Source organism: Dipodomys ordii, unplaced genomic scaffold, assembly GCF_000151885.1.
Source record: "Dipodomys ordii isolate 6190 unplaced genomic scaffold, Dord_2.0 Scaffold57, whole genome shotgun sequence".
NCBI classification, from domain to species: domain Eukaryota; kingdom Metazoa; phylum Chordata; class Mammalia; order Rodentia; family Heteromyidae; genus Dipodomys; species Dipodomys ordii.
In genome coordinates this window covers 9226042-9244939 of record NW_012267273.1, presented here as the reverse complement: position 1 = coordinate 9244939, position 18898 = coordinate 9226042, and the positions used below count along the sequence as shown (strand labels likewise).

The window sequence follows — 18898 nt, the reverse complement described above, 5'->3', positions numbered from 1 at the left end:
TTCTACCAAACCCAATCCTCAACCTCCTGTAGGCAGAATTACAGGCATGAGCTGGCATCCAGAATAGCTGTTATTGTTAAGATTTTTTTTTAACTAACTCTGGTGATTTATCTTTACCAACCTGTTTCTTCCAATAATATTCAAGTTGATCTATTCAAATATATTTCTTAAATCTAACTTGGGAATGTTTTGTCTTCAATATCTTCTTCCTCCTTTTCATTTTTTGTTTTTAATTCTGAGACAAAGTCTCACTATATAGTTCAAGCTGGCCTGGAACTTGTGACCCTTTGGCCTCAGCCTCCTGAATGCTAGGATTATATGTATGTACTACTACACCTTCCTTCCATTCTAATTTAGGTGGCAGGGATTTTCCTTATTCTTATTTTAACTTATACTGATCTAGGAGATGTTTTGTTTTTGCATTGTAAGGTCATCATTAAAAAGTTAGTAGCACCGGATGCTGGTGGCTCACACCTGTAATCCTAGCTACTCAGGAGGCTGAGATCTGTGAATCATGGTTCAAAGCCAGCCCAGGCATGAAAGTCCGTGAAACTCTTATCTCCAATAAACCACCAGAAAACCAGAAGTGGTGCTGTAGCTCAAATGGTAGAGCCCTAGCCTTGAGCTGAAGAGCTGAGGGACAGTGCTCAAGCCCAGAGTTCAAGTCCCATGACCGACAAAAAAAACAGTTAGTAGCTACATCATGAATGTTAATGTCTAAGTTTAATCAATATGTACCTTCCTTCTGAAGAACACTGAGAATGCCTCAATTCTAATCAATTCTCCCACTTCCCATATTTCTGTCCTTCTTTTTCTTGAAACTTGTCCTTTTTTATTATTGTTGTGCAAAGCAAATATTTAAAACTTACCTGAATGTTCCAAATTTCTTTTATCACTATTGCTTTTGTTTATCTCACTTGTGCTATCTAGTATATCAAGTATACCTTCTCGTATTTGTTTTGTTGGCTTTTTTTTAAAGAGGTGAAATCACTAAGATTAAAGGCTAAAACTTCTGTCTAAAGATCTTACTTTAGCCTCAGTCAGGTGATCAGTGGTCACTCAGTGCCTTTCATTATTACACTGTAGCACCTGAACTAGGACATCCTGTCCTACTAATCTCTAAGCAAAATAAGATCATCATTATTCTTTGAACAAAAGCTATTCATTCATGGATGCACATTATTGCATTATCTTATCTCTCCATACCCATGAGTAGAGAAGCAGAGAGACAAATACCATTCTTCTTTGCAGAAGAATGGGATCACAGTGGTTGAGGAGCTTGGGTGGAGCAAATAGGAGAGCGAAAACCAGGCCCCCTCTCAGCTCCATTTCCCTCTCAAAAGACCCAGGGGTCCCACGGACATAGCCCTCATCTCCACTTGTAGAATGTCTAGCTTCATAAAGAAAAAAATTCAACAGAATTAGAGAACCTGTAGTTAAAACACTTCCCACTTAACTTGTGGGGGAAATTATGTGACATTGCTCATTTGTATTTAGTCATTCAAAAACAGACTTTATTACATTTCAGGTGTTATGTTGATATCATTGATAGAAAAAGAAAACGTACGCATTTTAACATACTGTTTAGGTGATCAATGAGACTGGGATGTGGCCCTTTTAAGATTTAGTTTTGCTTAATTATCTGACACATGTAAATTAATTTAATCACTTCTTTTCTACTCTCATATTGCCCATTATGCCAGCAGATCTATGACTAACAGTTATTCATTTAGAAACTTTTGTTGAAACTTCATGTGAGTGAATAATTTTATGCTACAAGTTGATAGCTATAAAAATCCTGAGCATGAAAATGAGTTGATCCCTAGTGAACAAACCTGAAAATGTGGAGAACTGAGCCCAGTGTTGGCATACACTGAGCCAACAGCAATAAAAAATACTCTTAAGAATAATAATTCAAGTAATTGAGAGACACAAGTTTTCTTTCTGTGATTAATCACATGAGTACTGGCCACGTTGCCATTGTTTAGTTTCTGCCAATCTTAAGGATTTTTTTGGAGCAGCTTGGAAAAGGAAATAAAGCAGAAGACCATGGGGGAAAATATTGCTCATCAGGAAAGAGATATAGCTGAAAGTACTGCTCAGAGAGTGAGCAGTCCCCTGTCCTGCCAGGGCAGATCAAAAGTGGGTCTCAGGTGTGCCTGTGTCATAATTACTAAAGATGAACTCTAATATGCATCCCACTTGGCAGAACAATACAAACAAACATTCTCCTGGGTGAATAACACCATTCTGGGGAGCATTTTCCCGATCTTTCTCTCATGTGCACATACAAACACACATGCACACATCAAGTCCTGAAGATAATTCTGGAAGGAAGGGAGAAAGATCATCGCACCCTGTTGTACAAATGCCACACGCAGAGCCACATGCCCCGGAATGCATTTGGAAGTGCTCAGTGCTTCATCTCTGGCAATCTGCTTTTCTAAAGGTGTCCTTCACACATTTTTCTAGTTCCAGTAAGTTTTGGTAAAATATTTGTGCCATGTCTTCATCTATGTCCATCTGGAAAAGAAGCAAAAATAGTGATGACTACAAAGACAACAAAACCAACAGTATACCTATAGGAAGGAACAGAGACTATATACCTGCTTTCACATGCAAGAAAACAAGATTCTATCTTGTTTAATTCACTATTATTGTATAATCTTGTGTTTCAAGCAGAAAATTTCATTTTAACTCATAGGAGAAACAAACTCTCCATACCTATAAAAAACACTGCGATCTTTTCTCCACAACAACACAGCCTAAATTTCAAAAACAGGCTCCTTGACAAACTGAAAAGGTAACAAAGACGCTTTTTTTGTTTTGTTTTTTTGTTGTGTTTTGCTTGTTTTTTGTTTTTTTTTCTTGTCAGTCGTGGGGCTTGAACTCTGGGCCTGAGCACTGTCCCTCAGCTTTTCAGCTCAAGGCGAGCGCTCTACCGCTTGAGCTATAGCGCCACTTCCACAAAGACGCTTTTTAAAAAATATTTTATAGTTGCTATCTCTATTCAATTACAGTAGCATTTTTCCATATTGAAACTCAATTCTATCTTTTAGTAGAGGAGAAATCCAACTGCTCAAAACTAAGCAAAGGTTAGAATGTTTTCTTCAATGAACTTCACAGAATGACAAGGAAATATTGTGGTTTGTAGAATTAATCATTTCCTCCCATTGACAAATAAATTGGTCCTTCTTAGTTACTAGACAGTACATTCATATAAGCTCTTAGAGCCTAAAAGTAAGCTTATTATTTACAAAATGTACAATTTGGGGTGTTAAAGTGTTAGGTACAACTTGAGAGGAAAAAATTCACAAAGAAGAATTTTGGGAATATCAGTACTAAACAAGTTACTCCTAATCTCTGTCTGTCTTTTTCTCTTCTCACTTAGTTTGCTCATGCTAGCCTTGGACTCATGATTCTTCTGTCTCAGCTCTCCTGAGTGCTAGGATGACAGGTATGCCCCACAACACTCAATCTCAATTTCTTAACTTTTCAAAGCCTTTACTGAGCTGATGAATTGTGCAATTATGGAAAAGTGGGAGCATAATATGAATCATTCCTCAAATTTACTCATCTGGAGCATCTTACAAATGCTTGCAGGAAACTAGTATCCCAAAGGACAGATTTCAAAAATCATGGATGGTTCACTTTTAATAAATAAATAGTCTCAGAATCAATGTATATGACACTTCTTAGATCTCCTGCTATTGGTGTAGCAGCCCCCGCTGCTCATCATCATTTAGCTGGGATGTCTTATTTGCCTCAAGCCAATTCTGATTTCTGCTAATGCCTCCTTGCAAACTATGCAGAGAAAAATGTGAGGCCAAAGTAAACCCACTTACAATAAAAGTACAAAATAGGTCTTATATTTGAGAATTACATTTTCCTCATGCCCCAATGTGAGACTGTTTGATTTCTTTTTAGAAGACTATACAGAATCTTTAAAAAATGCAGTATTTGTATGATTTTTCCCCCTGGACTCTATCCCCTGTCTTATCAAACATTAATCGATAAAGCTGATAACTACCCCAAACAGAATCTGAATACTGAAAGGGAAATTAACTTCACATCGAATGAGACTCCATATTTCCCTCAATTAGCAATGTGTTTACTGAGTGCCCCTAGGCATATGGCAGTGTAGAGGGAGGGGAGAGGAGCAGTCCTTCTCCTCACAGAGCTGACAGGCTGACAAAAGAACCCAAAGGGGACTGCTACATAGGACATGTACCCACAAGGGAAGCATCTGATCTAGTCTAAAGAGTTACAGAATGCTGGGAGTAAGCTGAGATCTGAAGGATGACAGAAGCCAGTCAGACCCAGGAAGGGGCAGACAGTTCAGGTGAGAGAATGAGATTTGGAAAGCTCAGAGGCCAGGAATAAAAAACAACCAATAAGAAATGAAGATGAGCCATCGGGATGCCTGTGAACAGAGTATGACCACATAAGATGATGCTAAGCGAAACGAACTCCAAGACATGGACACAAGAGGTTTTTCTTTGTTGTTGTTTTTGATATACTAGGTGATTTTTTGTTTCTTTTGTATGTTCTTCCTCCTATGGTATATCCCCTGTTGTCACTGTATTTGATTTTATATCCTGGTATTGTATAGATGCTTATTTGCATTAGGGAGGGGAAGGGGAACAACAGAATGGTGAGACAAAGGACAAGCGGAAAACCAATGCAACAACAGTATTCACAAGTGACAATAGGCTGGAGATGATCTGTACATCTTTGGGCGGGTTGAGGGATAGGGAAAATAGGAGATAAACAAGGGAAGGGGTGACAAGTTTGACAAGAAATGTGATTATTATCTTACTTATGTAACTGAAACCCCTCTGTACACAACCTTGAAATTTTAAAAAAAGATTAAAAAAAAAAAAAGAAATGAAAATAGGCCATCACGATGCCTGTGAACAGAGTAAAAGACCCAAGTGGAACAGTGTGAGCACCGTTACCTTCTGCATGGTGACATAATTGTTTCCAAAACCTGTGGTAGCACTCATGTATTTGGTCAGAGGATTGAGAGACTCGGGTTTTTGGTGGAACATCCATACCTGGAAAGGAAGAATGTATCAATGATGTGTTTCTTCTGCTCCAGGGGGGTAAGGCTGGTGGGATATTAGCAACCAGTACCTAGCAGGGTCCCTCAAATAAGTCCTAAATATTCTTCTGAAAATCCTCAGGTAACCAGGATACTTTCATGAATCACTATGATAACCCGGAGAAAGAAGGAAGGTAAGAGAATCATCACACTTTAGCTGTTTCTTCCTTTGATTGACGTACACATTTCATGGCATATACACTACTTATGTAGGGACCATCTCAGTTCATGCCACAATAAGTACAAGTCACTCACTGATGCAATAATGGGAATTGCCTGTCCAGCATTCAAAAGATGTACATGAAATAAAACATTTTCCTCTCTTTCCAACTTTCCAGTCATCCGGGTTCCCCTTCTAGAAGCAACCACTCTTATTGGTAAATTGTGTATTCTTGCAGAGAAAATCTATTCATTTAAGAGCATTCATCACTTTCTCTTAGTCAAAAGAAAGCATAACATAGAATTTTTCATGTGACTGTGCCTTCGAAACATTTGCAAATTAATGTATGCAGAGCAGTTTCATTCTTTCCAAAAGCTTACCAAAAGCTTATCTTCCTAACTAAAGACATTCAGGCTGTTTCTGTTCTTTGTTTGTTGCAAATTCTACTCCACAAAATTCTACTCATGAAATGTTGACTGTATCTGTAAAACAAATACCCAAAGTGGATCTGCTGGGTGAAGAGCATGCGGACTTAATATTCTGATTAGCCATGGCTAGGGAGCTCTTGATGAAGCTATAGTAACTTACTTTGCTCCTGACAACTTAGAAAAGTTCTCATTTCCACATACCTTTGCAAATACATTGCATTGTCTAATTTCCTAATCTTTGCTAATCTGAGTTTTTAAAAAAACTTTTAATTAAAAAGTCTCTTTTTTTCTGCTAGTTCTGGGATTTGAGTTTAGAGCTTTATACTTGCTAGACAGGTACTCTACCACTTGAGCTATATCCTCAAATGCTTTTGCTTTATTTTTCAGAAAAGGTCTTGCTTTTGCCAGAGGCCAGCCTCAGATTGTGACCTCTTACCTCTGCCTCCCATGTAACTGGGATTATAGATATGAACCTCCATGACTGATTTGCTCTTTGAGATAAAGTCTCACTAACTTTTATTTTTCTTGTCCCACCAACTGCAATCCTTCTATCTTAACCTCCAAAATAGCTGGAATTACAGATAGGAGCCACCGAGTTTAGCATAATTACACATTTAATTTACATTTCTCTTCATCTGAGTCAGCTTTAGCATCTTTTCATATTATTGCAACAGTTCAGAAACGTTGTGTCTTTTGCTCATCACCTCAATAGGTAGGTTTTTCTAATCTGCTGAAACTCCTTACCTATTAAAACACTTAGCCTTTTATCTAGAATATGAGTGACAGATTTTTTTTTTGCACTCAGTTGTTAGTCTGAGAGTTTTATTTAGAGTAGGGATTTTGGAACATACAAATTTTAAAATTTTTAGTTGAAATATTCAGTTTTTTACTGTTTCTACAATAAAACTAGTTACTGCCTCATATTTCCTTCTTGTTATTTTATATTTTTTATATTTAATCTCTGAACTCATCTGTCACATTATTTTTCACGTAAGAACAGATCCCAATCTACCTTTTGAAAACATTTACTCAACAACTCATCTCTCTGATTTTGGAAAGTCATCTTCATCATACACATGTGTGGGCCATTTCTAAGCTTTCTATTTTCTTCCACTCTTCTAGCACCTTCCCTTTTAAACAATATGCTTTAGGTGTCTCATGGTCAAGTTCAAGCTCTCCAGAGACTGAAAGAGACTGACCTTCCTCATATTGAGTGCTTAAAAATCAGCAACCATACCTACCAGCACCCACAACCACCCCTAGATGATTGGTATTAAGGTAAGAGCTTCCTACCCATCTACATTTTAGGAAATTACATCCAGGTTACAGTGATTTCTTTTTGAACATGATAGTCACGCTGCCCACTCCATTCAAATCCAGCCTCTGCCGAGGCCAGATCAATCCCACTCAGTAAGCAAAAGTCTCTCCTGCCCCTCACTAGCTCTCCTTTCTGATTACTCCTTACATGATGCCTGCTTACCTGATTTATGGATTCTTGTTTCTTCTGAACATAATGCTAGTGATATATTTTCATCTTCCAAATACCCCCCCACACTGACCCTGAACAGTCTTGACCTTCAGACTAGATTTCAGTGCCACAGATGTGCAGAATGAATACTCCTCTAAAGGACTACAAATTAATACTTCTATGGATTATATTAAGAAGCAATTAAAATATATTCTAAAAGCACTTAACTTCTACAGCCAGTCCTACAGGAAATACATTTGATTCTGTGATACCTACCAAAGCAAGAGCTCCAAGCCAATCCCTTATTTTCCTCAGTTAAATTAAATTCAGTCCAAATTTAAGAATCTACTAAACTTGACATTATAACATAAGACCCTCAAGTTCCCAGGATGATGAGCAAAAAATCCTGAAGGAGCTCAAAGGAAGGAGGGAACACAAAAAGAACTGACTTTAACCCAACTGCAATTCAACCAGACTCTGTCAAGGACAGATGACGAGTTTTATCTTGGATACCAATTGGGACCTATTCTTGGAGGTTGTCTATAAGGCTTTGGCCCTTTCAGCTTGAAACTACTCAGTAGCATCACTTTAATGCAGGAGAAAGGGGGACTAAAATTCATAAGTAATGTTTGCCATTGATATGGAAATACAAGCAATCCATTGCTATGTGTGACCTAAGGAAATCCAGTTTTTCTAATAAAGGATAAGGGAACTTCATGTAATGAAATAAGAGATTGTTGCTCCTACTCTTGTCCCACAAGGCACTCTTCCTACAAAGGAAATCACTCACTCATTGCCATCATCTTGCTTTGTCTCTCCGTCCAGTGCTGTCTGTCCCCCAGTTGCCGGTATATCTTGCTTATATAATCATGGTAACCAATACCATGGTAGATGTCAAACTTTCAAAACTCATTCCTCATCTTTGCATCTAGGCTGATGATCTACCTTAGTCCCAGACAGAACTGTAATAACCCACAGAGCTTGTTGTTTTTTTACCTTTTCAGTAAACTTAAGAGTTCATATCCACTAAATCATTAGAGAAGCTCTAAACTCTTTAGTAACTTACCAGTGCTTCCGCTCCATTGTATGGTGTCAAAGTGAAAGCGTTTGCAAAAAAGCGAAGCTGAGGAAAAGAACAGACATTTTGGAGTAGTTTAAAACAGTCACAAAAGAACTATCCACTTACATCTTAATGAAAAAAACTCACATTTCTAATGATAAACTAGGATTTCTGAGTATCAAAAAGTTCACTTCATTTCTACCCCCACAAGTCAAATACTTTCAGCATAAAACATCTTTATTTCTGATATTTTTCCTATGCCTTTCATAATGGAGAAAACTTTCTTTCTGGCACTTAATAGGAGATACATTTCCTAACAAAAGCATTTTCCAATGTGTGCTGAAGAAACAGTGAACTGGTGAGATGCTTAAAACAACAAAAGAAACAAATGAAATACAATAGGTCATACAATGTACAATCATCCTGTCCTTGAGAACATTTAATGAACAGGACCATACTGAAATCTCAAAGAAATCAGCTTAACATTTCTTAATGTAGCTTCCCCAAAATTAAATGAGTATGCAACTCCTGGAATCTGTAGTGCATGACTAAAAGCTCATTTTCAAGAGAAGCAGCTACTTAGGTACTAGAATAACATTAACACCAAGGGAGTATGGAACAGACTACATAAAGTAACATCCAAAAGTTCAAGTCGAAATCTGCCACCTCCTGGTTTGATTTCCTTAATCATTTCTCGACTATTAAAAAAAGTATTCATTACTCACCATCCATATTATTGGCAGCAGCAGTGTCCACACAAAGGGGGGTAGAATTCCATAAGTTAGATTGGTCATTACTGTTCCTGGGCACACCACACTAGAATATAGACCCTGGGAGCAGGAAGGGGACATAGTAAGATTTTAATTTCACGTGTATTATCTCTGTTTAACTATATAAGTTAATATAAAAGATACGCATATATAAGCCAGAAAGCCAAGAATTTATGCTATGAGGTATCCTTAAAATAGAGTAGACTATTTTAGCTTAAGAATAATGTGCTGATTGGATACTTAGATGAAATATTAAATTGTAACCCTCTTGTACAACCTTTTGAAGTTCAGAAAATAAAAAATATTTTTAAAAGCTATACAGTATAGAGAAAATGAATGCTTAAAAAAAATCATGTGCTGATAACCCAGGAAGAGGATATAAAAATCAATAAGATAAAGTCTCTATTCTAAAGAAACTTATTTTATAAAGAACAGCCAATCTCGAAGCTGGGGGAAGGAGGAAGTGATACTCGGATACCTAGGTTTTACTTGTTAGATTAATGGAAGATCAATTTATGAATCCTAATAAGCACTTAAGATAAAAATACTCCGAATACAATCTTCACATTCAAAAAGTTTCCAATCTGGTAAATATGGATAGCTAAGCCTAGAGTACATGTAGTTTCCCTGTAGGTACAAAAGACCCATACCTCTCTCCTGAGATGGATTTTCCTAGTGTAGAAAGGGAACAAACGTCTATTATTAGAAGATCTGTAAATCAGATCCTTAATCTTGGATTCATCATTTTAGAAAGTTCTGTTCTAGGAAGACAGCCCTACCTAACTGAGCTTATGTTAACAAGAAGGGCTCTAGGTCACGTGCAGTCAGCCCTAAACTTTTACTATTTTAGTTAGTATACTTTTTGCTCCATTTTCTATTGCTTTTTATACTTTAACTTATATCTTTATTTTTAATCTCATTCTTTTCCTTTAAATAGGAAGTAGGAAGTGCTGGTACAACACAGATGGACAAAAATCACCTGGCCCACAAAATATGGAAGGTTTCCTTCCATTAATTAGGACTGCAGAACCTGGAAAGTCCCAGACACAGCTTATCTTTGTCAGGATCAAGAAAATCAACAATCATCTGAGCAAAAGTCAAGAGACAAGATTCATCATTATAGCTCAAATGTTCTGTCCAGGAGAATAATATATCTTGCACCAAAGATAGCTTTTAAAAAAAATCTTATACTAAGAAATCTCTAGGAGCAGTTAGGAACTATTTTGCCCTAAATGGTTAGTCTTTGAACTAAAATCCAGGAGTTTCAACATGTTGATTAAGCAAAATAAATAAATAGTCTTAGCCAAGATTGTAGTTTCTCCACATGCTTATTACATGGGAATAAACAGAATTCTTGGGAATCTCAAGAATTTATATGAATTGGTAATTCATATTAAAATTGTGTTCATCCTGAGAATGCATATGGATTGCTTGGGGGACCATTGCTGCATGATTAAAATCTCCAGGGTAGCAATACAGAACCTGACTAGGATTCCAACAATAGAAGGCTTCAGCAGAAATCCTCTAATGTAGATCTTCCTACATTTCTTCTTTCCTCTAGGTCCAGAATAGTCACAGAGTGTTGGAAACCAACCCCAATATTTTAGGATAGAGCAACATCAACTAAAAAAATCCCAGAGCTTTTTTTTTTTTTTTTTTTGTCCATCATGGGGCCTGAACTGTGGGCCTGGGTGCCGTCCCTCAGCTCTTCAGCTCAAAGCTAGTACTCTACCACTTGAGCCACAGCACCACTTCCAGCTTTTTCTGCTTATGGGGTTCTGAGGAATCGAACCCAGGGCCTCATGCATATAAGGCAAGCACTCTACCACTGAGCCATCTTCCCAGCCCCAAAAATCCCAGGGCTTTTTATGGAAGGACAAGCTTACCCTCACATTTTAGAAGGAAATTTCCAGACTACAAAAGAATAATCATGAGCAAGTTTTCATTTATCTTAAGAAATGTCAGGAGGAGTACCATTGTTCAAAAAGAAATGCACTCATTACCTGACCGAAGAAAAAAATGTCAGCAGGACTGGGAAGGTGGCTCAGTGGTAGAGCGCTTGTCTTGCATGCCTGAGGCTCTGGGTTCGATTCCTCAGTACCACATAAGCAAAAAGAAAAAAGCCGGAAGTGGCACTGTGGCTCAAGTGGTAGAGCACTAGCCTTGAGCTGAAGAGCTGAGGGACAGCACCCAGGCCTAGAGTTCAGGCCCCACGACCGGACCCCCCAAAAAAAAGAAAAGAAAAGAAAAAAATGTCAGCAGAAGGCTCATAAGTGGATCAATACACTGAACCCACGCTATGATAACAGTCAATGTACGAATAAGACACTCATAAATCTACACGTATACAAACACTTCATATATCCCCCATATCTGCTCATACACATAGACACATACCCACAAGGCCTATCCATGTAATATGCACCTTCACGTGTGATAAACACACTTACCCACACATACATATATATGTAGACACATCCATACACACACACACTTATATCTGAAAATAGGAACAATCAGACCCACCTAGTTACAACAGAGAAAGTACCAAATATAAAATATACAGAGAATATAGCATCTGAAATATCAAGTACTTAAACAGTGACTGTTGCTAGTCAGTGGTGTTATTCTATTGGCAGACAGAAGAGTTCCTGAAGATTATAGAATGATAAATGAACCACATATGTCTAAAAGACAAGAAGTATCTGTGCCTTAAAGCCTTTATGTACACCAACTCAGCCTACATTACAATAGTTAGTTTTAAGAAATCAGTAGTTAAATCAGAAAACACTGCACTGTTAATTCTTTATCATGGAGGCAGGCCGAACCTTCTGGTTGAAGTTCCTGTTCAGAGCCACATTCAGAAGGTCAGTGGCATATTTGGAAGAGCTGTAGGGCTCCTGGCCTTTCCTGTGCTGGATATCTTCAAGGCTGAAATTTGATTTCTTTGCATTACGTGATGACGTCCAGATGAGCTGAGATGGACAGTCACTGTAACACAGGAGAGGTTCCAGTTCCCGAATCTGAGTGCAAGAAAAGAAAATACAGAACTGTTCAAAATCTACTAAAGGGTATAAGGTAACAATTTTGATACTATTATCTATATATACTGAAATGAAATAAGTAAGTGAATGGAAGGAGAGGAAACAAGTGTGGCAAGAGGAGAAGGCTAGAATGACTAGGGTTAGCAACATCAAGAGTAACTCACATCTTGTGTGAAATACTTATAAATATGCACACACCTGGGGATTAGTCTGCATATACTTATCGTCTTCATCCAGAAGGTCTAGAATCAATGGACATTTCAGTAATAACAAATTCTAGACCTTGATCTCTAGTAACAATTCTCCAGTAACAGTAATTGGATCGCCCTACAGAAACTAACTCCAGAACTAACTTAGGAAACATACAAAATCAGCCTGGAGCACCATCTAGGGCCTAAAAGCAAGACAAATGCTCAAAACAAAAGCAGAAAACAATAATGATGGGGTATGTCCAAGAGGTAGAAATGTCAAATGAAAAAATGCAGATTATTTGCAACTTCAGAAATAGCAAATATGCATCCATTACCCATATGAATATCAGAATGGATTGAATACATATTTAAAACATGGAGAAGAGACAAATCTCCCTTGCAGAAAAATTTCAAATAGTTTACAGAGATAATCACCCTTAAGGAAGTGTATCACAAGCCCCTAAGTGTGGGCTATGCACTGTAACTTTCTTACAAAGAGTACAGGAGGGAAAAGGAGAAAGAAAAGGAATGACTTCACAATGGAGAAGACAAACACTACCTCAAACTATGGGACGAAGGTGAGTATCAATGACTGTGTATACTGAATGACAATGGGGAAGACAAACAAACACTACCTCAAACTATGGGACAAAGGTGAGTATCAATGACTGTGTATACTGAATTACAATGGAGAAAACAAACACTAACTCAAACTATGGGACAAAGGTGAGTATCAATGACTGCGTATACTGAATGACAAGGGAGAAACAAACACTAACTCAAACTATGGGACAAAGGTGAGTATCAATGACTGCGTATACTGAATGACAATGGTGCTTCAGTTCTATTGTCCTCTTCCTGAAACAGATTCCCCAGTGTAATAATAAGACAAACTTTAGCAAATCCCACCTGAGGCACAATCTACAAAATACCTGAGCAACAATCTAAAAACTGTCCTCAGAAACAAGGAAGATCTATAAAACTGTCAAAACCTAGAAGGGCCTGGGGAGATTGGACTACTAAAGTAATGTAGTGTCTTGGATGAAATCCCAGAACTGAAAACAGGACAAGAGGCAAAAATTGAGCAATTGAGTAAGGTCTGGAGTTTAGTGAAGAAGAAGAATGCAGCAATGTCATTGACTTTGAGGACTGGACCATACTAATACAAAGCATGAATCATAGAGGAAACTGAACAATACATTACTGTAACATCTCCATGCAAACCCTCAGGACTAGAGCACCAAGGATAGGTTTAGCAAGCCCAAAGTTGTTTTACCAGCACAAAGTGGCCAAAGACATTGGTTTCAAAAACCTCTTGCAACCCATCCACGGTGACTCTGTCATGCTGGGTCAACAGTCCTTCAGCTGTAGAAAACACGTGAATCACATTTCTGAAACAAAAGACAGAGGGGTCACTTTTCAAAGCATCTCTAACTGATCACTGAAGGCACTTCCTCTGCAACCCAAGCTCAAATTCCACCCCACCAACACATGCACACACTATCTTCACTGCTTCTATAATGACAGGAATAAAAGAGGACTAAGCTCTCTGATCAGATGATTGTATTCAATAAGATATGAAACACTCTCTTCTCCCCCAATTCAGATAAACTTACAAACTTGACAGTTTATAATACCAAAAGAAACCCAAGTCTCTCAATATCCTGTTGCCAACACTCTCTTTACCTGCTTCTAACTCAGATTACAAGTGCACTGTCTTAAAGAATTGATAGCTATGCCAGTAAGAAAAAAAAAATCTTCACTTGCACCAAATATATTTAACTGCTGGAATTTTTAAGGTTATTCCTCATTAGGAATTATTAAATACAGGAGTTTGCTATGAGATCAATTTAGTAATCCAAAACTAGCGTAACATTTGTATATTGTTTTGGTTTTGGTTTTGGTGGTACTAAGGTTTGAACTCAAGTCATCACACTTAGGTAGTAAGGTAATCTACCACTCTGAGTTCACAACCCTAACCCTTTTTGCTCTGAGAGAGAGAGAAAGAGAGAGAGAGAGAGAGAGAGAGAGAGAGTGTGTGTGTTTTCTGGTTGATTGTTTGATGCTAGTCCTAGGGCTTGAACTAAGGGCCTAGGCGCTATCCCTGAGGGGTTTTTTGCTCAAGGCTAGCACTCTACCTCTTGAGCTCCACATCCTGCTTTTTTTTTTTAAGTAATTATTTGGCGATATGAATCTAACAGACTCTCCTGCCTGGCTTCAAACTGTAATCCTCAGATCTCAGACTCCTTCTTGAGTAACTAGAATTACAGGGAGGAGCCACCAGAGCCCAGTTCTCTCTGGCTACTTTTTTTTTGGGGGGGTCCGGTTGTGGGGCCTGAACTCTGGGCCTGGGCACTGTCCCTCAGCTCTTCAGCTCAAGGCAAGCCACCTTCCCAGCCCCATCTCTCTGGTTATTTTTGAGATAGGGTCTCACTTTTGGCCAAGGTCAGCATTGACCACAATCCTATCTACACATTTCCCAATTTAGCTGGAATGACAAGTGTATACCACTATGCCTAGTTTTTTTTCTGTTGAGATGGGTTATCAGAAAAATTTTTATAGGTCTGGGCTGGCCTAGATCCATAATCCTCCCTATCTCAGCCTCCCATTTAGCTGAAATGACATGCACATACCATCACACTCAGCTATTGATTGAGATGGGGGGGGGTCTCACAAGTTTTTCATGGTCTGGCCTCAAACCATGATCTTCCTGACCTCTACTTCCCAAGTTAGCTGGATTACAAGTGTGTGTCATAGGTCCTTGGTCTTTGTGTTTCCATGGAAGAAAAGTAAAGCAAAGTATCAGTGTGGCAAAGTATCAGTGTAGCAAGAAAAGTATGTCGGGTAAGTATGCCGGGCTGCATAATAAGACTTACTTTTTACTCTGGCTTTTGGGTAAACATGTCTGAAAACCACTATAGCAATGTGTGTTGACACTCTTGCAGTAGACATTACTTCCCTACACTTCCTCAACCTAGTGGACAGAGCACTGACGGACAGGTACTTCTCCAAAACAGCCTTCCTGGGTTCTAGAGTCTGAGAACTCTGCCTAAGTTAGAAATGTTTTTGCTAACAGGCACATTCAAGTATCCAGAACTGAGATCCTGAAACATCTGACCATGTGACATGGAATACCATGGAATCCTGTGTATTTGGCACAGAAGATGAGCGAGTGCTCTTCCTTCACACCATGGTTGGATCCCCTCCTATGTCATTATCGTTTGCAACACCCTCTTACTTTCCATCCCCCAACTCAGCCCACCAAAGGCAAAATTTTTTGGCAGAAAACTGAGCATCTTCCTTTCAATCAGTTCACCTAGAAAATGAAATTACCTTGAAAAGAGGCTAGACAAAACTGCTTTGACATTTAGCTGTGGATTAGGCATGATCCCAGCATTTAGATATACATAATCTAATCTTTGAAACCTGCAAGTAAAACATCAAAATAAGACAGTCAGAATAACCAAGATAAGACTGTGTACTCTCTCTAGAATGCCAAAAATCTGGGGACAGAAAAGATTCTGAGCCCATTTCAATGGCCACTGCTTGCTAAATAACATCTGAATTGCAACATGCCCTTCATTCCTAATCAACAGTTTTTCTTTAGCTACAATAAATATCTTAGTATCTTTTTTTAATCCATGGCCACTCCCATAGACTTGGAAGTCCAATCTTCCCTATAAACAAATTCTTCTACCATGGTGCTACCAATGCTTTTTTAGTTTAAAAAATCCACATTATCCATAATTGATATGTAAATTATACATAATGTTTAGCATACCTAACCTAATCTATCAGTGCTGGAATCTGAATGCTAAGACATCTGACAAAACCAAAGACTTATGTGGAAAGTATTCAGTGTCATGGACTGGGGCTATATATCATGAAATGATAAAAGTTCTCTGTAAAGCAATGAAATTATAACACTGAAGGGGGTAAGGTATTCTCAGTAGGCTCTTGAAGAAGACTGCTATGGGATCTTTACATTGTTAAACCTACATGAGCCTTTATCTAAGTAGGTCCCTTTTAAACTAGTAAGATAAGTAGAACCTGACTCCATGATGCTCACAGACACCATGCACATTCAGAACACATCCCAGAATTCTAGGCACCACACAGTGTCCTCTGTAGAACCCACGACAAGGCCATAGATACTAAAAGTTGACCTTGAAATATATATTATATAGTTGGCAGTATGGATGACACAGAATTATTTTTTGATCATCTTACAAATTATTAACAACCAAATGGGGCTGATTACTAAGCTGAATATTTAAAATGCTGTGGTACCACTGGGTCATCACTTCAAGTGTCACAAAGACAATGTTTCCACCTACTATTGGTTGCTTGCTCCATTATCTGGTTCACCAACTTTCCTGTATGGATTGCCACCTGTTTTGCTAGGCATGATGATGAAATACTTAGCAAGGAATAAATAGTGCATCAAAGCTCCAAATTAAGTTCTGGCTTCAATAAAAGAATATACTTAACTATATACTTAAAAATGAAATGATTGACACAGTTGCTTTACTCTGGATGAAACTGAAATCACTTTCAACTTTCACCTGTCTGCTAGAACAAGACGTACTGGCACAGCTCCACTTTGCACTTTTTTGCTGGTTAATTGAGACTTTTCAACCAGGTCTAGCGTCAAACTACAAGCCTCAGATCTTAGCCTCCTGAGTAGCTAGGATTACAGACATGAGCCATCAGTGTCCAGCTTAGAATAACATCTTATATTGTACATGTTCCTTATTCAGGCTTTCTTATCCTGCCTTATTTTACTAAATGGTATACTACATATTTACAGAGAAAAAAAATCTGTCAACAAGACATACCTTTGCTTTAATTCTTTGGCAGCCCAGATCACTGACTTCAAATTGCTAACATCTACCTGTACAGTGCTGACTTCAGCAGTGGGGTAAGAGGCCAACAGAGCTTCACAGACGGCTTCTGCCTTGCCCATGTTCCTGCATGCCAGACATAGGTGAAGCGCATCATCTTCAGCCAGCAGTCTCTTGCAAAGAGCTAGGCCAATGCCACTGGGAAGACAATGTGGATCCAGGATGTGGTTCATTGAGATGCCAAATGAAGTTATTTTTCTCTGGTCAATTTGAGTTTCAGTGGACACCAGGCACACAGAAAATATTCAAACATTCAAAATGAGGCATTCCCCAATCTAATACTCACTGCACAGGATGATAACCCAGTTTGTTTCTCTCATTCCAAAATAAGTTCAATTTATACTGTGTAAGTATTTTATTTATACTTACTATGTTTTCATAAAAGTGAGTCAATATAGCACCAGAAAGTGTTTAAAAATAAAAGAACATCATGTTAGCTGTATCTGTATGAATGTTTTCTTTGCTGTCTATGTTCCTCATGGGTGAGGGCTCCTCCATCTATAGGTACCATCCCATTACAAAGAACACCAGGAATGCAGGGATGGATGAGGGTCTCAGAAGACAGATTAGGAATGTGGCAGGTCAAATCTCCTCAACTACTATTTTGAATAACCGATGGAAAGAGGATGACCTCAGCATGACCAAGCAGCAGATAAGAATAATAATAGGTGGGAGCCAGAAAAGCGAAACAGGAAGTCATACACTTCTGGAAGACTTGAAATAAATTTCAAAAGGATATTATAAAAATGCCCAGTAGATGGAGAGAGCAGTCAGACCAGCTGGAATGATTGCAGTGAAAAGCTGGGTTCTAAGTCCTCTTCCAAGACTTAAGCTGAATACAGTCAAACAGAATCTTCTGAAAGTCTAGAATTTGTTCCCCCTCTCAATAAGAGTATGGCAGACATGTACACAATTGCACAAATCACAATAAGTGTGAAAGAAACAATCAATCCTTCTTTACACACCTGAAACATAGAAAGCATTAGACCCACCCGAAGAACAGGGCACACATGCACACACACAGACACACAGACACAGACACACACACACATGCACACACACACACATGCACACACACACATGCGCACACACACACACACATACACACACGAACAAGAGACGCAGCGAATAGAGGATCTGGACCCGAGTCCCCCCGAGTCAGGCGGGGCAGAGTCGGGTAGGCTCTTAAACTCAGCCTCTGCCATCTGGAGTCCTCACCTGCTCGCGCCCGTGATCAAAACCACCTTTCGCATCTTCGCCTGCTTCAAGGCTGGGAAGTTTCCCCGGGCGCTGGACTCAGCTGTCACAAACCCCAAGTCCTAGGCCCTACCTCCCCGCCATTCCCACTCGCATTCCCACCAATCAGAGACCAGGAAGGTCCCTCCTCTCTTAATGTCATCCACTCTGAGCCGTGCCTGCTAAAACCACATCCGATGAGACGAGGGGCGGAGCCTCGTGATGCTGTACGTCTCCACCAATCCCGGAAGGCCCCGCCTCCTCCCTCTCGCGCAGGTGTCCGCCCAGGGCGACTCGGGTTTCGCGGGCGCGGCGTGTGGGTCGTGGGGTGTTCGTCGTAAGGTGAGCGCGCCTCCGCCTCCGGAAGAGCGCGCAGCCGGAAGCGCGCACGCTGCGGAGCAGGCGGAGCAGGAGCCGGCGGGAGCGCGCGCTGCGGAGCAGGCGGAGCAGGAGCCGGCGGGAGCGCGCGCTGCGGAGCAGGCGGAGCAGGAGCCGGCGGGAGCGCGCGCTGCGGAGCCGCGGGCGTGCGGAGC

General features: G+C 39.4%; 1 protein-coding gene across 2 annotated transcripts; it reads right to left on the bottom strand.

The window, feature by feature from the left end:
- Window positions 1–649: 649 nt before the first annotated feature.
- On the bottom strand, window positions 650–18500 carry Hsd17b7 (hydroxysteroid (17-beta) dehydrogenase 7). Of its 2 annotated transcripts, none has more exons than XM_013021846.1 (9): window positions 18348–18500; window positions 17064–17195; window positions 15559–15651; window positions 13502–13616; window positions 11819–12013; window positions 8946–9050; window positions 8227–8283; window positions 4959–5057; window positions 650–2523 (listed from the first exon to the last, which is right to left on the bottom strand). In XM_013021846.1, exons 1-9 carry the CDS (start codon window positions 18380–18382, stop codon window positions 2422–2424), a joined length of 933 nt encoding a protein of 310 aa, XP_012877300.1. In that variant the 5' UTR covers window positions 18383–18500; the 3' UTR covers window positions 650–2421. The 2 variants fall into 2 exon arrangements, with proteins under 2 accessions (XP_012877300.1, XP_012877299.1); XM_013021845.1 differs by having other exon boundaries at window positions 651–2523; window positions 17064–17267; window positions 18348–18499.
- Window positions 18501–18898: the final 398 nt, after the last annotated feature.

Excerpts from the sequence above, each read along its gene's own strand:
- Hsd17b7 (XM_013021845.1), bottom strand. The coding sequence starts at position 18,382 with ATGCGAAAGGTGGTTTTGATCACGGGCGCGAGCAG. Across the intron at positions 13,617-15,558 it reads TTGTCTAGCCTCTTTTCAAG|AAATGTGATTCACGTGTTTT; the intron begins GTAATTTCATTT and ends CTTTTGTTTCAG. Across the intron at positions 5,058-8,226 it reads ACAATGGAGCGGAAGCACTG|GTATGGATGTTCCACCAAAA; the intron begins GTAAGTTACTAA and ends CTTCCTTTCCAG.